Source organism: Poecilia reticulata, linkage group LG19, assembly GCF_000633615.1.
Source record: "Poecilia reticulata strain Guanapo linkage group LG19, Guppy_female_1.0+MT, whole genome shotgun sequence".
Lineage (NCBI taxonomy): Eukaryota > Metazoa > Chordata > Actinopteri > Cyprinodontiformes > Poeciliidae > Poecilia > Poecilia reticulata.
The window spans coordinates 23,436,168-23,450,461 of NC_024349.1; the positions used below are offsets into that span (position 1 = coordinate 23,436,168).

General features: G+C 40.9%; 1 protein-coding gene across 2 annotated transcripts; it reads right to left on the minus strand.

The window, feature by feature from the left end:
• Positions 1–66: 66 nt before the first annotated feature.
• l3mbtl2 (L3MBTL histone methyl-lysine binding protein 2) lies at positions 67–13,116 on the minus strand. Of its 2 annotated transcripts, XM_008437886.2 has the most exons (18): positions 12,973–13,116; positions 12,239–12,729; positions 12,054–12,159; positions 11,828–11,961; positions 9,572–9,644; positions 9,246–9,322; positions 8,445–8,562; positions 7,263–7,397; positions 7,045–7,130; positions 6,716–6,962; positions 6,227–6,297; positions 5,356–5,460; positions 5,099–5,246; positions 4,906–4,988; positions 3,402–3,636; positions 3,215–3,280; positions 988–1,116; positions 67–915 (listed from the first exon to the last, which is right to left on the minus strand). In XM_008437886.2, exons 2-18 carry the CDS (start codon positions 12,587–12,589, stop codon positions 605–607), a joined length of 2,475 nt encoding a protein of 824 aa, XP_008436108.2. In that variant the 5' UTR covers positions 12,590–12,729; positions 12,973–13,116; the 3' UTR covers positions 67–604. The 2 variants fall into 2 exon arrangements, with proteins under 2 accessions (XP_008436108.2, XP_017166346.1); XM_017310857.1 differs by lacking the exons at positions 11,828–11,961; positions 12,054–12,159; positions 12,239–12,729; positions 12,973–13,116 and adding an exon at positions 10,326–10,908.
• Positions 13,117–14,294: the final 1,178 nt, after the last annotated feature.

The following is a 14,294-nucleotide window of genomic DNA, read 5'->3' on the forward strand; positions in this document are numbered from 1 at the left end:
TTACAGTACCGTGTTTTCTGTTTTAAATATAAGCAATATGGTCAATCTCGATGTTTTTGGTGGAAATTTGGTGCCAAGATCAAACCGTATGCATTTTAAATCCATACGGATCCAACTTGTCAATTTATCACAAGTTGAAAATCCCCAACTCATGTCAGACAGCTCTTTGTTTCAACATAAAATTCTGTATTAATATCCTGACAAGGGTTTGAAACTTTTAACTGTTATTAAACTCTAATCTAATATGCTCAATACCTTAGCTTGTTTCTGTCTGGATAAGCTAAATGACTCCATCTGGGCTTTGTGGCTTTTGCTCCAGAACCATAAAAACAAACATATCTGGTATTACTTCTACAAAAGATGACAGCAAATTAGCTGGTTTATTTGTAGCCGATAGGAAATTTAGACAAAAGTGATCTGCAGAAGACAAAGTAAAACAGAATAAAAAAAAAAAAACTTTATCATTACAGCCAAAGTTATCCGTCATGCTTTTAACATGGTCAAAGTGAGGTAGTTCCTAAACTCTACAAACTCTACTATTTGTCAAACCAATATCTTGTTCTAAACTTATGAGGTTTTTATTGTCCATTAAAGCCTCTCCCTCTCATACGTCTACGTCCTCAGTTTCTCCGGTCCGGTCCTGCTCATTGTTGCTCTCCCACATCCCATCCTTGCTGCCGTCGTTTTCTCGACTCCCGGCCTTCAAGCCTTCTTGATCTGTGCTTTTGTCTTCACGAACGGTAGTTTCTCTGAAGTTTTCCTTCGGAGATCCAACCTCCTCTCGGCCGGATCGCGTCGACTCCGTCTGCTGCTCTGTCTTCTCCTGCTTTACGGGTCTCAGTGAGGCCTGCTGAGTCTTGTGAGGACTCTCGATAGGAGTCTCCATCTCCTCCACTTTCACCTGGACCGGGACGACTGCAGAGACAAACCTCATTCAGCCGGTTGTTTGAAATATAGAAGTGATTAATCTGAGAGCTGGTCACTCACTCTCTTGTTCCTCCACTTCAGTTTTGATGGCTGGGATCTCCGGCTGACTACTCTGAGAACTTTCTGGCAGCTCGTTGGAGGCGTCGCTCGCTTGTTCCTGGATCATCCGCTTCCTACCGTACCGCCTTCCTGTAGCAGGGAAAAGAGTAAAATAAAGGAACATAAAGCAGATGAATCTGTGATTTGCAAGGAAATTTAAATATTTTATTAAAGCAAACACAAAAAAAACTATGGGGCAGATTTATGGATTTTTGTTAGTCAAAAAGTCAACCTGGGTCTACATTTATAGTCATCAATTCAATTAAAAAATACTTTAGTGATCCAAACAAAGTACTGTAAATGTTTTTTGTAAATCATACATAACAGGGTTTCCCCCAGTGTATTATAAGCCTGGCGGCCTGCCATGCTTTACTAGCCCTGCCGCCAGGCTAAGCATTGCTCGTTTACGTTTCTAGGGGAAAAAAAAAGACGGGGTGCAAGCGTCTCTGTTGTTCTCGGCATTTCACTAGCAGAGCAGATTTATTCCTGAAAGATAGGTTTATAAGTTTATGCATTTAAAAGCCGACAGCGCACTGAGTAATCACACCGCTGGCGCCTCTGCGCTTTGGCTTGCGCGCTGCCGCTGCTTTACCTCAGCGGGATTGCGTGCTGCTGCCTCCTTTCCCCTCAAACTGGACTGTATGGATGTTTACATCACTGTGAGGAATTATGATCCTTTGGAAAACTCTAGGTAAGTTTAAAACCCGCCGCATTAGCTCTGGTTGAGCAGCTCAATGTGAACCGCAGGAATAACTTGTAGCGAATTCAGAGGTCGCGTTGTGGAGCCGTGAGAATAATTTATCTTTGTGGACGAACAATTATATGCAGCGTTTACATCTCAATATGCTACCCAGAGTGTGGCTCTGTGTCTGTCTTCCCAGTAAAGTTCATGTCTGTGGTCCCGGTTGGCCGGAGCGTTTGTGGATGAGGAGCAGTGCTAACCTTATCATGCAGGTTCAGCCTGGTGAGCTTTCATGCTCTCCGGTCTGTAACGCATCACGCTGATTTAATATTATTTTTTTTTTTTTTTAGTACTATTTTTCCGGTTACACTTTACATCAAACCATATCAAATGCGTTGTCTACTTAGAGTTAATGCGCGCGGCCGCACGGAGATCTGAGAAACTCGACCAACCAAAACAGTTTCTGTGACGCTTATTAAAAACACAACTGACACGAAATGGAAGAGCTACTAAAGCCACATTAGCAGCATTGAATTAAATCTCCCGTTGGTTGTGCATCTCTGCGCAGTGCAGCAAATTACTTCATCATGCAGGGCTGGTCCAAGGCTGTTTGAGGCCTTGAACAGACATTGACTTAGGGGCCCCTCTTGCTGCTAAAAACATCAGCACCTCTAACAGCTTCTGTGTTAGATTTAGTGAAATATAGGAGAAGGGAGTAGTTTAATTGGCCAACATAAAAAGCAATAATCGCAGTTTACTAATTTGTGTAAATTCAAAGATTAAACTCACAGAGGTTTAATCAGCATCAGATTGTTGGTATGGTAACAAAACAATCCAACTATGAAAATTGTTCTTTGAAGTTTTACTAAGTAAACTTGCCAGCTCCTTAAAAACTTGGATCTAAAAGTTAAACAATTTAATATCTTTTAATTTATGTATGCCTTAACAATTGAATCGAATTTAACAGCATTGATAATCTCAATAAAGAAGTGTTACATTTATGTATCTGTGGTCTGTTTTAAAATATTAGCGTTTATGGGGCCCCTGAAGCCCTTGGGGGCCTGAAGGAGCAGCTGACTTAATTTGGATTAAACAGAAGTGCAAATTTGTTGTTTTTAGGCTAATTGTGGGTTTAAATAGCATTTCACTGGAGATGTTTTCCCGTAACATATAATTACAAAGTAATATTTTTACATTTCCTGTCAACTTAACATCTTTTAATACAAAAACACGGTGGACCGCCTCAATGCCCCGACCACCGGACTTAGTAAGTTTTCTGGGGGAAACCCTGAATAATATACTTAGACCTTTTTGAATTCTGCACCAAAGAAAATAAAGTATTCAGAAAAACAAACTACTACTAAGACTAATAAAAACTAAGCAATATTTAACTAATAATTAGAAAACACACTATTAGATTTATTGATGAGGTAATCTAATGAATCTAATGAAAAAAACCCAAAACTATTGTGACCCTGGTGTGTAGTGGGGAAACCATTCACGTACTCTTTCTGTTGTGCACAATGGGTTTGGGCTTCTTGCACTGCGCCGAATGGTTTTCAGTCAAATGTGCTAGAAAACAAAAAAGAAACCTTTGTCATTCCATTATCCAATACACAACTGAGATGGGCTTAAGAATAATAGCTAAATATAAAAAAAAAAAAGACAGAAAAAGCTCTCCAGATGTTTTCACCAAGTCCTGGAGGCGGCTGCAGCTGGTAGCCCACCAGCTCGCACCATCCGACGGGGTAAAGGTCCGGGGACTGGTGGTCTACCCACTGGTCGAACTCATCCTCCCAGCCGTCAAAGTGGATCAGCAGAAGGCGGCCCACGCAGCGCTTCACCGTGGCGACGCACACCAGCCGCGGCTCCATCAGGTCCACGGCTTCCAGCTTCATGTTGGGGGAGAAACCATGACCTGGGTTCTCCTGAGGAAAAACAACAACAACAAAAACACCACAAGGTGTGATGGTTTATAGTATTTACACCAGTAAAACTTTTCCTCAAACTTACTGGAACTTTAAGTGATGAATTGTCAAATGGAAAGAAAAATTATGACTTGTATACATCTTTATTCTGCCCCGAGTTACTCTGACACCCTGAAATAAAGTCCAGCACAAAAAACTGGATTCAGAAGAAAACAAGAAAACAAAGCTACCAGGATCTGCAGCCTAGATGGGGGAAAAAAAATTCAACAACTTCATATTCCTGCTCATGACAACTATTCAACTGTTATTGAATCTAAGCTGCACCTCTGGTAAAACACAGAGGTGGCAGCATCAGGCTGTGGGGAAGTTTTTCTTCAGTGGAGACCGGAAAACTGAGCAGAGGATTTTTATTCACCTCCTCTTAGCATTTAACTGCAGTATCAGCTCTGAATCGTTATGAGGTACGTCTCTAGTAACTGACTGTTTTAGGCGTTCTGATTCAACCAGGCTCACTAAACTGTAATCATCTGAATCAGGTGTTAAAAAGGCAGTATTATGTATTTTCTAGGCCTATTTTATAGCACAATCATGCAACTATGTTAACATCAGTTGTTATGAAGATGTGGCATGTCAAACGTAACTCAGAAGAAATCTGACTTTGTATTTTAGCACCTTGAAATTGGGTCTGTCTCTTTAAGAAGCTCCTGCCCTTTCTGAAACTCCGGATTCAGGAAGTCAACACAACATGGCTCCTCTATTAACCCTTTGACAACGTTAGTACCAGCTTTGCTCTGAAAAGTAGCTTCTATAATGAGCTCAGCAGATGAGCAGTTCCACCAGGTGTTTGCTAATTGTTGCTGGCTAGTCTGAAGGACCAGAGTGAGGGACAAGCAGGGGAGGGCTGCTCTGTGAGGCGGAAATTTGGAAACTGCAGCTCAGAGAAGGTGGGGCTAGGTTCAACCAGGACTTTTGCACAGATGAATGGTTGCCATGGAGATGAAAGGATTTCTCAAAAATGCATGACAGAACCAAAGCAACACTGAAGGTATGTTTTTGATGAGGGAATAACATTATAACATGATATAAAGTTAAGAAAAAAAGTCAATTTTACATAATACTGCCCGTTTAAAACAGTGAAACATGTAAAACCTGCAACAAACGGAAATTTTTCCAAAGTAGTTTGTAATCCTTGGTGGTTTAGTCTGTCTCTGTTCAAACCGTCATAACAAGGACCAAATTCAGACGTCTGCCTCCCAAAGCAGAACTCACAGTGTTAAACAGTCGTGCTGGTGCAGCTGTTGCTTTAGTGTCCTGCAGATATTTGTCCCAGGTGAAAGTCTGAGGATCAGAACCTGCCAGGACACAGACACGGATCACGTTTTTTGATAAAACACAAGCTCATGAATCACAATCCGCAGGACAATGAGTCGTTTGGAGCGCTGATGAGGCAGCAGACGATCACCTCGGGGTACGGTGAGGGTGATGTCGTTCCTTTTACAGAAGTTGATGGGCAGTATGGCATGGGAGGAGGCGTGGTAGCAGAACCAGTCGGCGCCGTTGTTCAGCTCTGTCCCGTCGATGCCCACCATGAGGTAACCGTCCAGCAGCACCTGCAGATGACCAGGTACAAGTCAGGAATATCAATTCTGATGAAGGCAGAGCCGACCAATCAGACGCGAGCGCCTCCCCCAAAAAGAAAAACCAACAAAGCATTGTTACCTTGTGAACAGTGGCAACACAGATGTTTCCCAGGTTTAGAGGATCAATGGCTTCCAGCTTCATTCCCTCCTCAAAGAATCCCTCCCCCATGTAGACGATCCTGGGCTGCAGGTCGCACGAAAACATTTTCAATTCATGCAAACAGGAATTTAAGATTCTTTTACATCTGACAATTTGAAACTAGAACAGCTGAAATCATCCAAGCAAGCAAGTCATCTTTTAGAACATGCTAGTTTATGGGGGAAAAAATCCTATAAAACCTAACCAAAGTCAGAAAAACACTGCCAACTAGTGGAGAGTTAAAGTAGCACAAACATTTTAAAGAGGGAATCTCCATATTTGCCCAGCCCAGGTGGTTGATTCAGATACTTTATTCATAATTAGGGCAAAATTGTTACACAAATTTTAACCTTCTTACAACGGGAAACATAAGAAACACAACGTGTCGGTACAATTTTACTCAAAAGCAGACTTTGTTGCACCCAAATCTGCTTTTGATTCATCATACTTTGCCAAGTACTTTCAAAACTCATTTCTGAAAATACATAAAACTTTTATTTTTTCTTTAATTTTGCATAAATAAAGAATGTTGCAAACTGAATGCTCTTATTTTAATAATGCACACTGGCAAAATCCTTCAAGTTTTCAAGTTAAACATCTACCATGCTTTAGACATCCGACAACCTCATTTGTTTTAAAATATTTACCTGATCCATCATGAGTTTAACAGGTAAATATTATTCACAGTGTATTTTTTTTGTAATGCTGGTTTAGTATTTTTATTTATTTAATTTTTCCAAAGTTGGGACGCCGCTTCTTTACAGAATGCGAGACAGCAGTCAAACATTTTTGCATTAGAGATACAGCTTACCTTTTTAAAGAGGCCCTGGAACATATTTTCACTGTTTCCCTTTGGGTTGCTTGAAGGTTCCACGTTGCTTCCTATAAACAAGAAGACTGAGTAACTGACAGTAGAAAGAAAAAACATAAAACAACTAATTACTGTAAGCCATTATCCACAAGTCAAATTAACAGTTTTTTTTTAAATGTTCCCATGACTGAGTTGTTTCTAATTTTACACGCAATACACAACAAAGTGGAAATAGTGGAAAGTGCCACAGCAGAGCAACGGTATGACATTATGGTCTGTTAAGCGCTCCATCATGACAAGAATTCATTAATAGGCAGCAATAAAAAATAAAAATAATAATAATCCGTTTTTTTAAATTCAGCTCCCCATGAACATGCAAAAAAAAAAGACAAAAAGAAAACTTTAAAACACATGACATTTTTAGAAAAAGCTAAGCACTGCGTATATAAAAAAAAATAAATCTCATGTTTTTCTCGTTTTTGAACTCACCATATGCTTTAATGGTGTGACCCACGGTCTTGGACCAGCCCAGCGGGTGGACAAGTGGACTCCACATGTGGCACCAGAAGTCGAAAACCACGTTGTCGGGGACGTCGCTCTGGTCCGCGTACACCAGCCGGAGACGGCCGCCGACGACGGCATCGATGACGGCCAGGCGGGTGCGGCTCACGTGTTTGGGGTCCACCACCTCCACGCGTGCGCCGACCCTGAACGAGGGCTTCATGCTCTCCGCCAGCTGACGAAGTCAAAACAAACACTTCAGCTTCAGTTTCGTCTTCCAGGGACAGGAAACGCGTCAAAAACAGCGAAACGTCTACCTTCACGTAGAAGTCGACGGGCAGAGTGGTGGAGCCCACCAGCTTCTTCATCAGATACGATTTCCAGTCGGAGATGTTATTCGCATCTGCAAAACGGACACATTTGTTTGCTTTTTTTTGTTGTCGTTTTTTTTCCGGTAGCGAACGTGGCTTTCTCGCGCGTCGTTTTACGGTTAGCCGAGATTCAAATCTGGAAAAAGGAAAAAGCAGGAGCTCACCTTGTGGCGGCACCAGCAGTTTGCTGGTCATGGAGCACCACCCGATCGGGTTCAGCTCCCCCGACACTATGCTGCACCAGAAGTCATGGCTGCTGTCGTGTTCGTAGCCTTCGTATCGAAGCAGAGCTTTGTAGCCTGCGGACAGGCGAGCGGAGGACGGAGTTAAAAGCACAAAACATTACATAGCAGCTCGGAATGGGGTGTGAAGGTTTTCATACTCCGTCTCGCTGCAACCATAAATTTCTTTGGATTTCATAAGAGGACTGTCAAAATAACACATTTTGCTAGGCGATAAAAGATAATGTTTTGAGACAATTTTTCAAGTAGTGGCCTGTACTGACATTGGCATAATAATGCGAGGTCGCTCTTTTACAGACCAATAAACTTTTAATTTTGAAAAGAACACTTTGCACTGGATCTGGAAGATATTTTAAATATTCAAACAACCAGAAAAAAAAAAAAAACGGAAATAAAAAAACAACCAAAAACACAAATAAAATGACATGGGGCAGTATTGTTTTTCCAGCCACACGGTGCCATTTTATAGCACAATCAAGTGACTGTTAACTTGAGTTGTTAAAAAAAATCCAAGATATATCAAATATGAAAGGAAATCTGACTTTGTAATTTAACGCCTTAAAATTGGGCATCTGTCTCTTTAAGAAACTCCTGCTCTTTCTGAACCCAATCATAACGTGGCTCCTCTATTAACCCTTTCACTACATTTTTACCAGCGTTTCACTGAGAAGCAGCTCCTATAATGAGCTCAGCTGATGAGTAGTTCCACCAAGTGTTTGCTAATTGCTGCTGGCTGGTCTGAAGGAGCTGAGTGGAGGAGGAGCAGCACTTTTCAGTTTGTGATCTGTAAACAATGTTTTGAATCATGTATCCTTTTCTTACTACTCCACAAGTGTACAGCACTTTGTGTTGGTCTTTCACATAACGTTCCACTGAAATACACTCATGTTTGTGGTTGTAATGTGTCAAAATATGGAAAAGTTCAAGGGGTGTGAATACGTTTTGCAAACAAGTGTATACTGGTTACACGGAGATGATAAACGTTTGGAGTTTCCCTCATCATCATCTACACCAAATTTTAGAATTGACAAAAACACATTTGTTAGCAGGTATTAAATAGTACAACTCGTGGTGACTGAAAATGAGCAGAAAACCTTTACAAACCTGCGACCTGAAGAACAGTAGCAATCCAGTAGACCTTATTGGACAGGACAGCGTTGGTGTTGAGCACCTCCACCTTCATCCCGACAACCACATCGTCCCAGTCAGAGCTCAGTGGAGCCTGCAGAGGTGAAGACATTGAGCCGCCTTCTTCATGCACAACACAAGCTCACGACTACCCATAATCCATGATAGGACATAAAAGAACCACAGACAACGTATATGAATTTATGACTAAACTTCTGCAAGCAAAAGGAGAAGACTCTGTCAACTGCTTCTCAGAGCTGTTCACAGAGCGTTCTGCCAATCTTTGGATACAGCTTGTCTTTTATTATCAAACTTCAAAGAGGGAGGATAGGCAAGATAGACAKCAGAGAAAAAACAGCAAAGGTCGTAAAACATTTTACCTAAACAMAGCAAAGGTCGTAAAACAATTTACCTAAACAACTAGCAACCCAGTTCCAGATGCGATATCTGATTTACGGCCTGAGCCCGGTTCRAATCTTGGTCAAACTGTTTCACCTGAAGATGAACAGGCAGCTGTGACCCCCAGGTCAGTTAATACACACACTAAAGAAGAAAACATTTTAAACTGCTCTAACATTAGACTGAAAGTAACAACAAAATGATAATACCAAAAATCCCTATCAATCCATTTCTGGTCATTTTCTCTTCTCTGCAGCAACATGTAGTCTGAGCAGTATTTTCAATCTAAAGACGTTCTCTATATTTCACCAATCAGTTCTTAAAAGCAACACGGGACATAATGTGTGTAACTTGCAGGACGTAGTAAGGTAAACTCACATGCGCGAAGCTGGAGACGGAAGCAGCCAGCGCTGCTTCAGTCGTCAGGTAGGAGCCCCAGTCAAACACCGAATGTGCTGCAGAGTGAGCAGAGCAGAAAGCCATGTGTATGCTTGAGTTATCAAGAGAAACATCAAGTATGAGAGATGCTGGGGGAAAAAAAAAAACGATAAGCCAATCACCTGCTACAAACACAAAGGCTGGAAGCTGGAGGAATTCTCAGTTTAGCAGAGTTGACACCAATTATTAATGCAAAAATGCAGCTGAATTTGTGGAAAGTATGGGTAGTCAGGTGTGTGTGTGTGTGTGCGCACGCGCACCATTACCTTCTACTCCTGCAGTAGCGGAGGCTTTGTTCATTCTGTTCAGAACTGTAGCTTTTTTTGAGGGTGGTCGCCCCTAAAGAGATGAAAGCACATTATGTATAAAGTTAGATCAGTTGCTCTGCTCTCACTACTGAAACTACAGACGAAAATTAGTTTAGTGGCATTACATGTATGGCAGGGTGGGGCTCCATACTTTCAAGAAAAGGGACATACACTTTTCTGTTGTATTCTTACATCTATCTCCAATAAAAGAATCAGTAACACTTTGTTTTTCCTCTTTAATATTTTGTCATGCTTAGATTCAAAATTAGAATCAGTCAAACCCAGGCCCAGCAGGTCAGACCTGAAAGAGAACCAGAAAAAAAAAGACAGCTGCATTTCTACCAACATGAAGTTAATGTCCATCAAAAATAAATAGAAACGTAAATAGGTGTCAAAAGCTCTGTTCTTTTAGTACATTGGTTTATTTTTAGAAGATGAAATCAGGAATGATGTCAGGAAACTAACATTTTTCCAGTAAAATGTATTTTTGCATAGTTCTCCAAACTTGCAAGAATGATATAGAAGTGTAATACTTTTCCAAATCTTTTAGGACTGAATAGATATTTGAATAATTTTTTTACCCATATCAAATATAAACACTTGAATTCTCCTAAGTTATCTAAGTCCCCATCAAACGGTGGACCGACGCTGGTTCAGTGTGAGGTCGCTGTTTTCCAGCATCCCGTCCACCGTGGTGACCGCGGGAACTCACCACCTTGCGTTTGAATCTAACACTGAACAGGTCGTCGACGCACTCGGTCGGGACCGCGGTGATTTTGAGCATTGGGCCTCGACGTCTCACACAGGAGTCCGTTTCTAGGTAATCGTCCGGCTGGAAGTGTTTCTGGCACACGAAGATCTTGCTGACGACGTGGACCGGTGTGTTCGGGTCCATTCCCAGCGTAAACAGCCATTGTCTCAATCGCTCCGGGTCGGTGACAGGAAACCGATGGTAGACGAAGTCAGACCGCCTGCTCAAGCAGGAGTCCACGCAACAGGTTTTGGGCATTTCTGTGAGGAAACGGACGGTTGCGAGCTGAGCCCAACACACGCTGGCTCATACAAACAGTAGCATTTAAAGTCTAGCGCGCTCTTCTTCTTCTTTATTTATTTTCACCGGAGTTGGGAGCCGTAAAGTAGTTGAGTGCTGCCACCTACTGGTCACTGTAACAATAAGACAAAAAAACTAGGAGTGTTGAAAAGTTGGTGACGGATTTCCGATGGAAGATTAGGGACGTTGTGGATTAAATAATAATAATAATAACGTACGAACGAAGTAGTACATTTCTGCCGAAAAAAGGCAGGCATTTTTAGATCAATTTCACACATTTGAAAAGGGGAAAAAATGATATTCCTGTAGCCTATATTAAAAAATAGAAATTTTCAATGAGTAAATACAATTTACTATATTTTCACTAGTAAACGAAAATATTTTCGACCATTGTAAAGTCTTAAAATTTGCATGAAAGAAAAGAGAAAAAAAAACTCGGAAAATTTCTGAGAAGATAAAAACAGACATTTGTGAGAAAAAAATAAATAAATAAAAATACCAGAAGTTGTCAAGGATTTTAGTGGGAAATGCAGGAGATTCACATCTGGATATTTTCTAAAGTGTTAGGAAAATATCCCAGATGTACTGACTCAAGATGACGTTTCCTGAGTGGGTAAAATTAGGAATTTTGTTTCTAGTTTGTTTCTAAGTAGTAAGGATGTCCAGATTGTAAATGTATGCCTTCAATTGTGGAAAACTTGACCTGTTTCTCATAAATGTATTACTCTTAGACATTAAAGAATATTCCATTTCTCTTCTTATAAAATTACTCAGGTAATACCCCCCTTTTTTTCTTTTAACAAATGACTCTTTCAGATCAAAACCTTTGAGCTGATTTAGTGTGTAGATGGGCCGCCAGATCTGACTATATTGGAAACATGTCTAACAAAACACCAGGACCAACTTTTTAATTTGACAAAAAGATTTGAATGGCTCAATGCCAAGGTATCAAGCTGATTCTCAAACCCAGATGGAAGACACTCAGATGTGTACAAGTTGAATCTAAAACAGTAATTTGCAAAGGCATAATACAGAATGTGTACCAAAGTGTGCATTATGAACTTTAAATGTTCTCTGAAGTTTGGCAATTCGTTAAAACAGAATTGAAAAGAAGACCCTGCCTAAAATATGGCATAAGCCAACAGAATGCATTTCATTCTAACCTGCAGACGTGCCAGTATGGACGACTTCTTGGAGTTGGATGAATAGGAGCGGGAACAGGATAAGCTGCAAAAACGCTTTGATTTTGAAAAGAAGGTGCTGAAAGTGCCGGTCGTTCCACACATCTCACAAATCACTGCAAAGTGGAGAAAGTAATCAGAGCCTAGTTTGTTTTTTTTCTCTTTGCAAAACATCTACAAATGTTATTTTCAAATATCTGTTCCTCACATGGTCCATCACTTCTTGCTTTTTCCCTCCTGATCACCCGTACTTTTGGCAAACATCCTTCTTTGCGAATGTTCTTATCTTCATCCTCCTTTCCTTTGTGTTCTCCCTGTAAAGAAATAGAGCTGAGGTTTATGTTGAACCACTGAGAAAACGAGAAAACCCCACAAATTGATCGGCTTATTTACACTATTCCTACGCTCTGTAGTTTCTGCTGCGGAGGCGCGGCGCTGGATAGAAGGCAGGCACTGCTTGCAGCCCACTCCCCCGCAGGAGGAGCAGTGTGGTCGGACGAACACTGTGGGAGCTGCGCCCGGCCTCAGCTTCAGTGTCCCTGAAGGCATCTTGTCCTCAAAGTACTCTTTGCCAAAGTGCTCGCTGCAGAGGTGAGAGAAGCTTGTGGCCACCCACTTCACGCGGGTTCTCTGAACCTGCTTTTCCCACTTGCGGAATTCATCTGGATCCTTTGGGAACCTAAACAAAGTCACCCCATCTTCGACAGTTTTGCCACATCCGTAGGCCACGCAGTGGTAGGGCATCTTAAAGATGGGTCTATCAGCTTCTCAGAGCTTCACGCACAGCCCTGGGTTCAGTGGTGTTTTTCTGGGGTTTTTCACATTTCCAATGAACGAAAATCCATGCTACAAAAATCCATTTTCAAACGCAAGGGTCATATATCCTGTAATCACAGCGAAAATGTAATTTTACAAACGAAGCATTAAGGAATTGGTTTTATAAACACTGCAAGCTAAGCTTTCATAAATAAATACTAAAACAACGACGTATCTTAGCTTTAACAGCATTCTGAAGACGCTTCACTCACACCGAACCAAAATGTGTCAAACTGTAAATCAAAGCTAGCTGCTAACCGTATGAACACTTCATCTGTCCGTCAATAATACAACACGTCATTCGATATTACCTTCAATTACTACTTCCTGTGTCTAGTAATGTCCATAAATGTGGTGTAAAGATGTGTAAAACTATAACATGTTCACACATGAGCTGTTCGACATCTTTAGAAGCACAATATTTGTACTGTAATGACAGCAGCTTCTTCTTCTTGTGACAGTTATTGGCGGTTGGCAAAGAACTTAATGGTGCATTACTGCCACCAACCGGTAAGGATTGTATAGCAGAATTTACATGTTAGTACACCGAAGAAACTGCAATATCCTCCTGACTACCAGCAGTTCATTTTTGTCCTCTGTAGAGGACATTTCTAAACTTGAATATCTCCCACCCCCTGCGTTCTACTGAATTAATTCCTTTTTGTATCTGGAGACGACATTTAGGGCTTTTCAATGATGACCACATGTGAAGGGGTGGGACTTTTGTACGTACCTTTTTCTAATTCATAAAAATGGTGTTTATCAGTAATAACACATTTCATGGGAAGAGACAAAGTAAGTGCATAAAACCTTTTATTACCTTACAAAGACTGTGGGATTTAAAAAAAAAAAAGGTGATTGGACAATATTTTTTTTCCTGGTAGTCAGGAGGATAAAAGTAAATAGCATTTCTTTCCCTCCAACACCTCTGATAATTTAACTAAACTTAACTAAACAGTTATTAGTGGTCGAGAAAAACGGCAGACGTCTCTGTACTACCACCTGCTGTTCCTTAAAGCTTTTTAGTAAATAATTGTGAAGTGGCAGAAAAGAATGCAACTGAAAATCTGAACAGTGTTACGTGAATTTGTATTTTAACAGAAATTTTAACAGTTTTTTAATGGGTAGTTTTATTAATATATTCTATCATATCTATTAGTATGACAGAATATTCATGTATTCTGCAGATATGTTCTCTAGAAGTCTGATTACACTGTATCAGTCAGCCATGCCCCCACTGCCACTAATATCAATGTGGGATGATTGTGGCGATGTTAGTAAGAGAACATCCTCTAATCGGTAGGCTGCCAGTTTGATTCTGCTGATGTGTCCTTTACCATTTACCATCAGTTGGCAACAATCAATCTAAATAATCTTTTCAGCGAAGACATATGGTTGTAATTACAATCACGTGAATATTGATCGTTGACCAAGGTGTCTTGAGACGCAACAGTGAAGCAATCTAGAAGAAAGTATGGAGAAGACTGTACTTTGTGAGGACACTTTGCGTGTTGCTGCATCTTGCTGCCACAAATCCATTTCTCATCATCCGTTGGGGTAGCAGCATCAGGGACTTAAAAAGGCTCAACAAGCTGACAAAGACGGATGGTTCTGTTCTGGGGACAACTGTCAA

Excerpts from the sequence above, each read along its gene's own strand:
- l3mbtl2 (XM_008437886.2), bottom strand. The coding sequence starts at position 12,589 with ATGCCCTACCACTGCGTGGCCTACGGATGTGGCAAAACTGTCGAAGAT. Across the intron at positions 11,962-12,053 it reads AGCAAGAAGTGATGGACCAT|TGATTTGTGAGATGTGTGGA; the intron begins GTGAGGAACAGA and ends TCCACTTTGCAG. Across the intron at positions 7,398-8,444 it reads TACTGTTCTTCAGGTCGCAG|GCTACAAAGCTCTGCTTCGA; the intron begins GTTTGTAAAGGT and ends GCCTGTCCGCAG.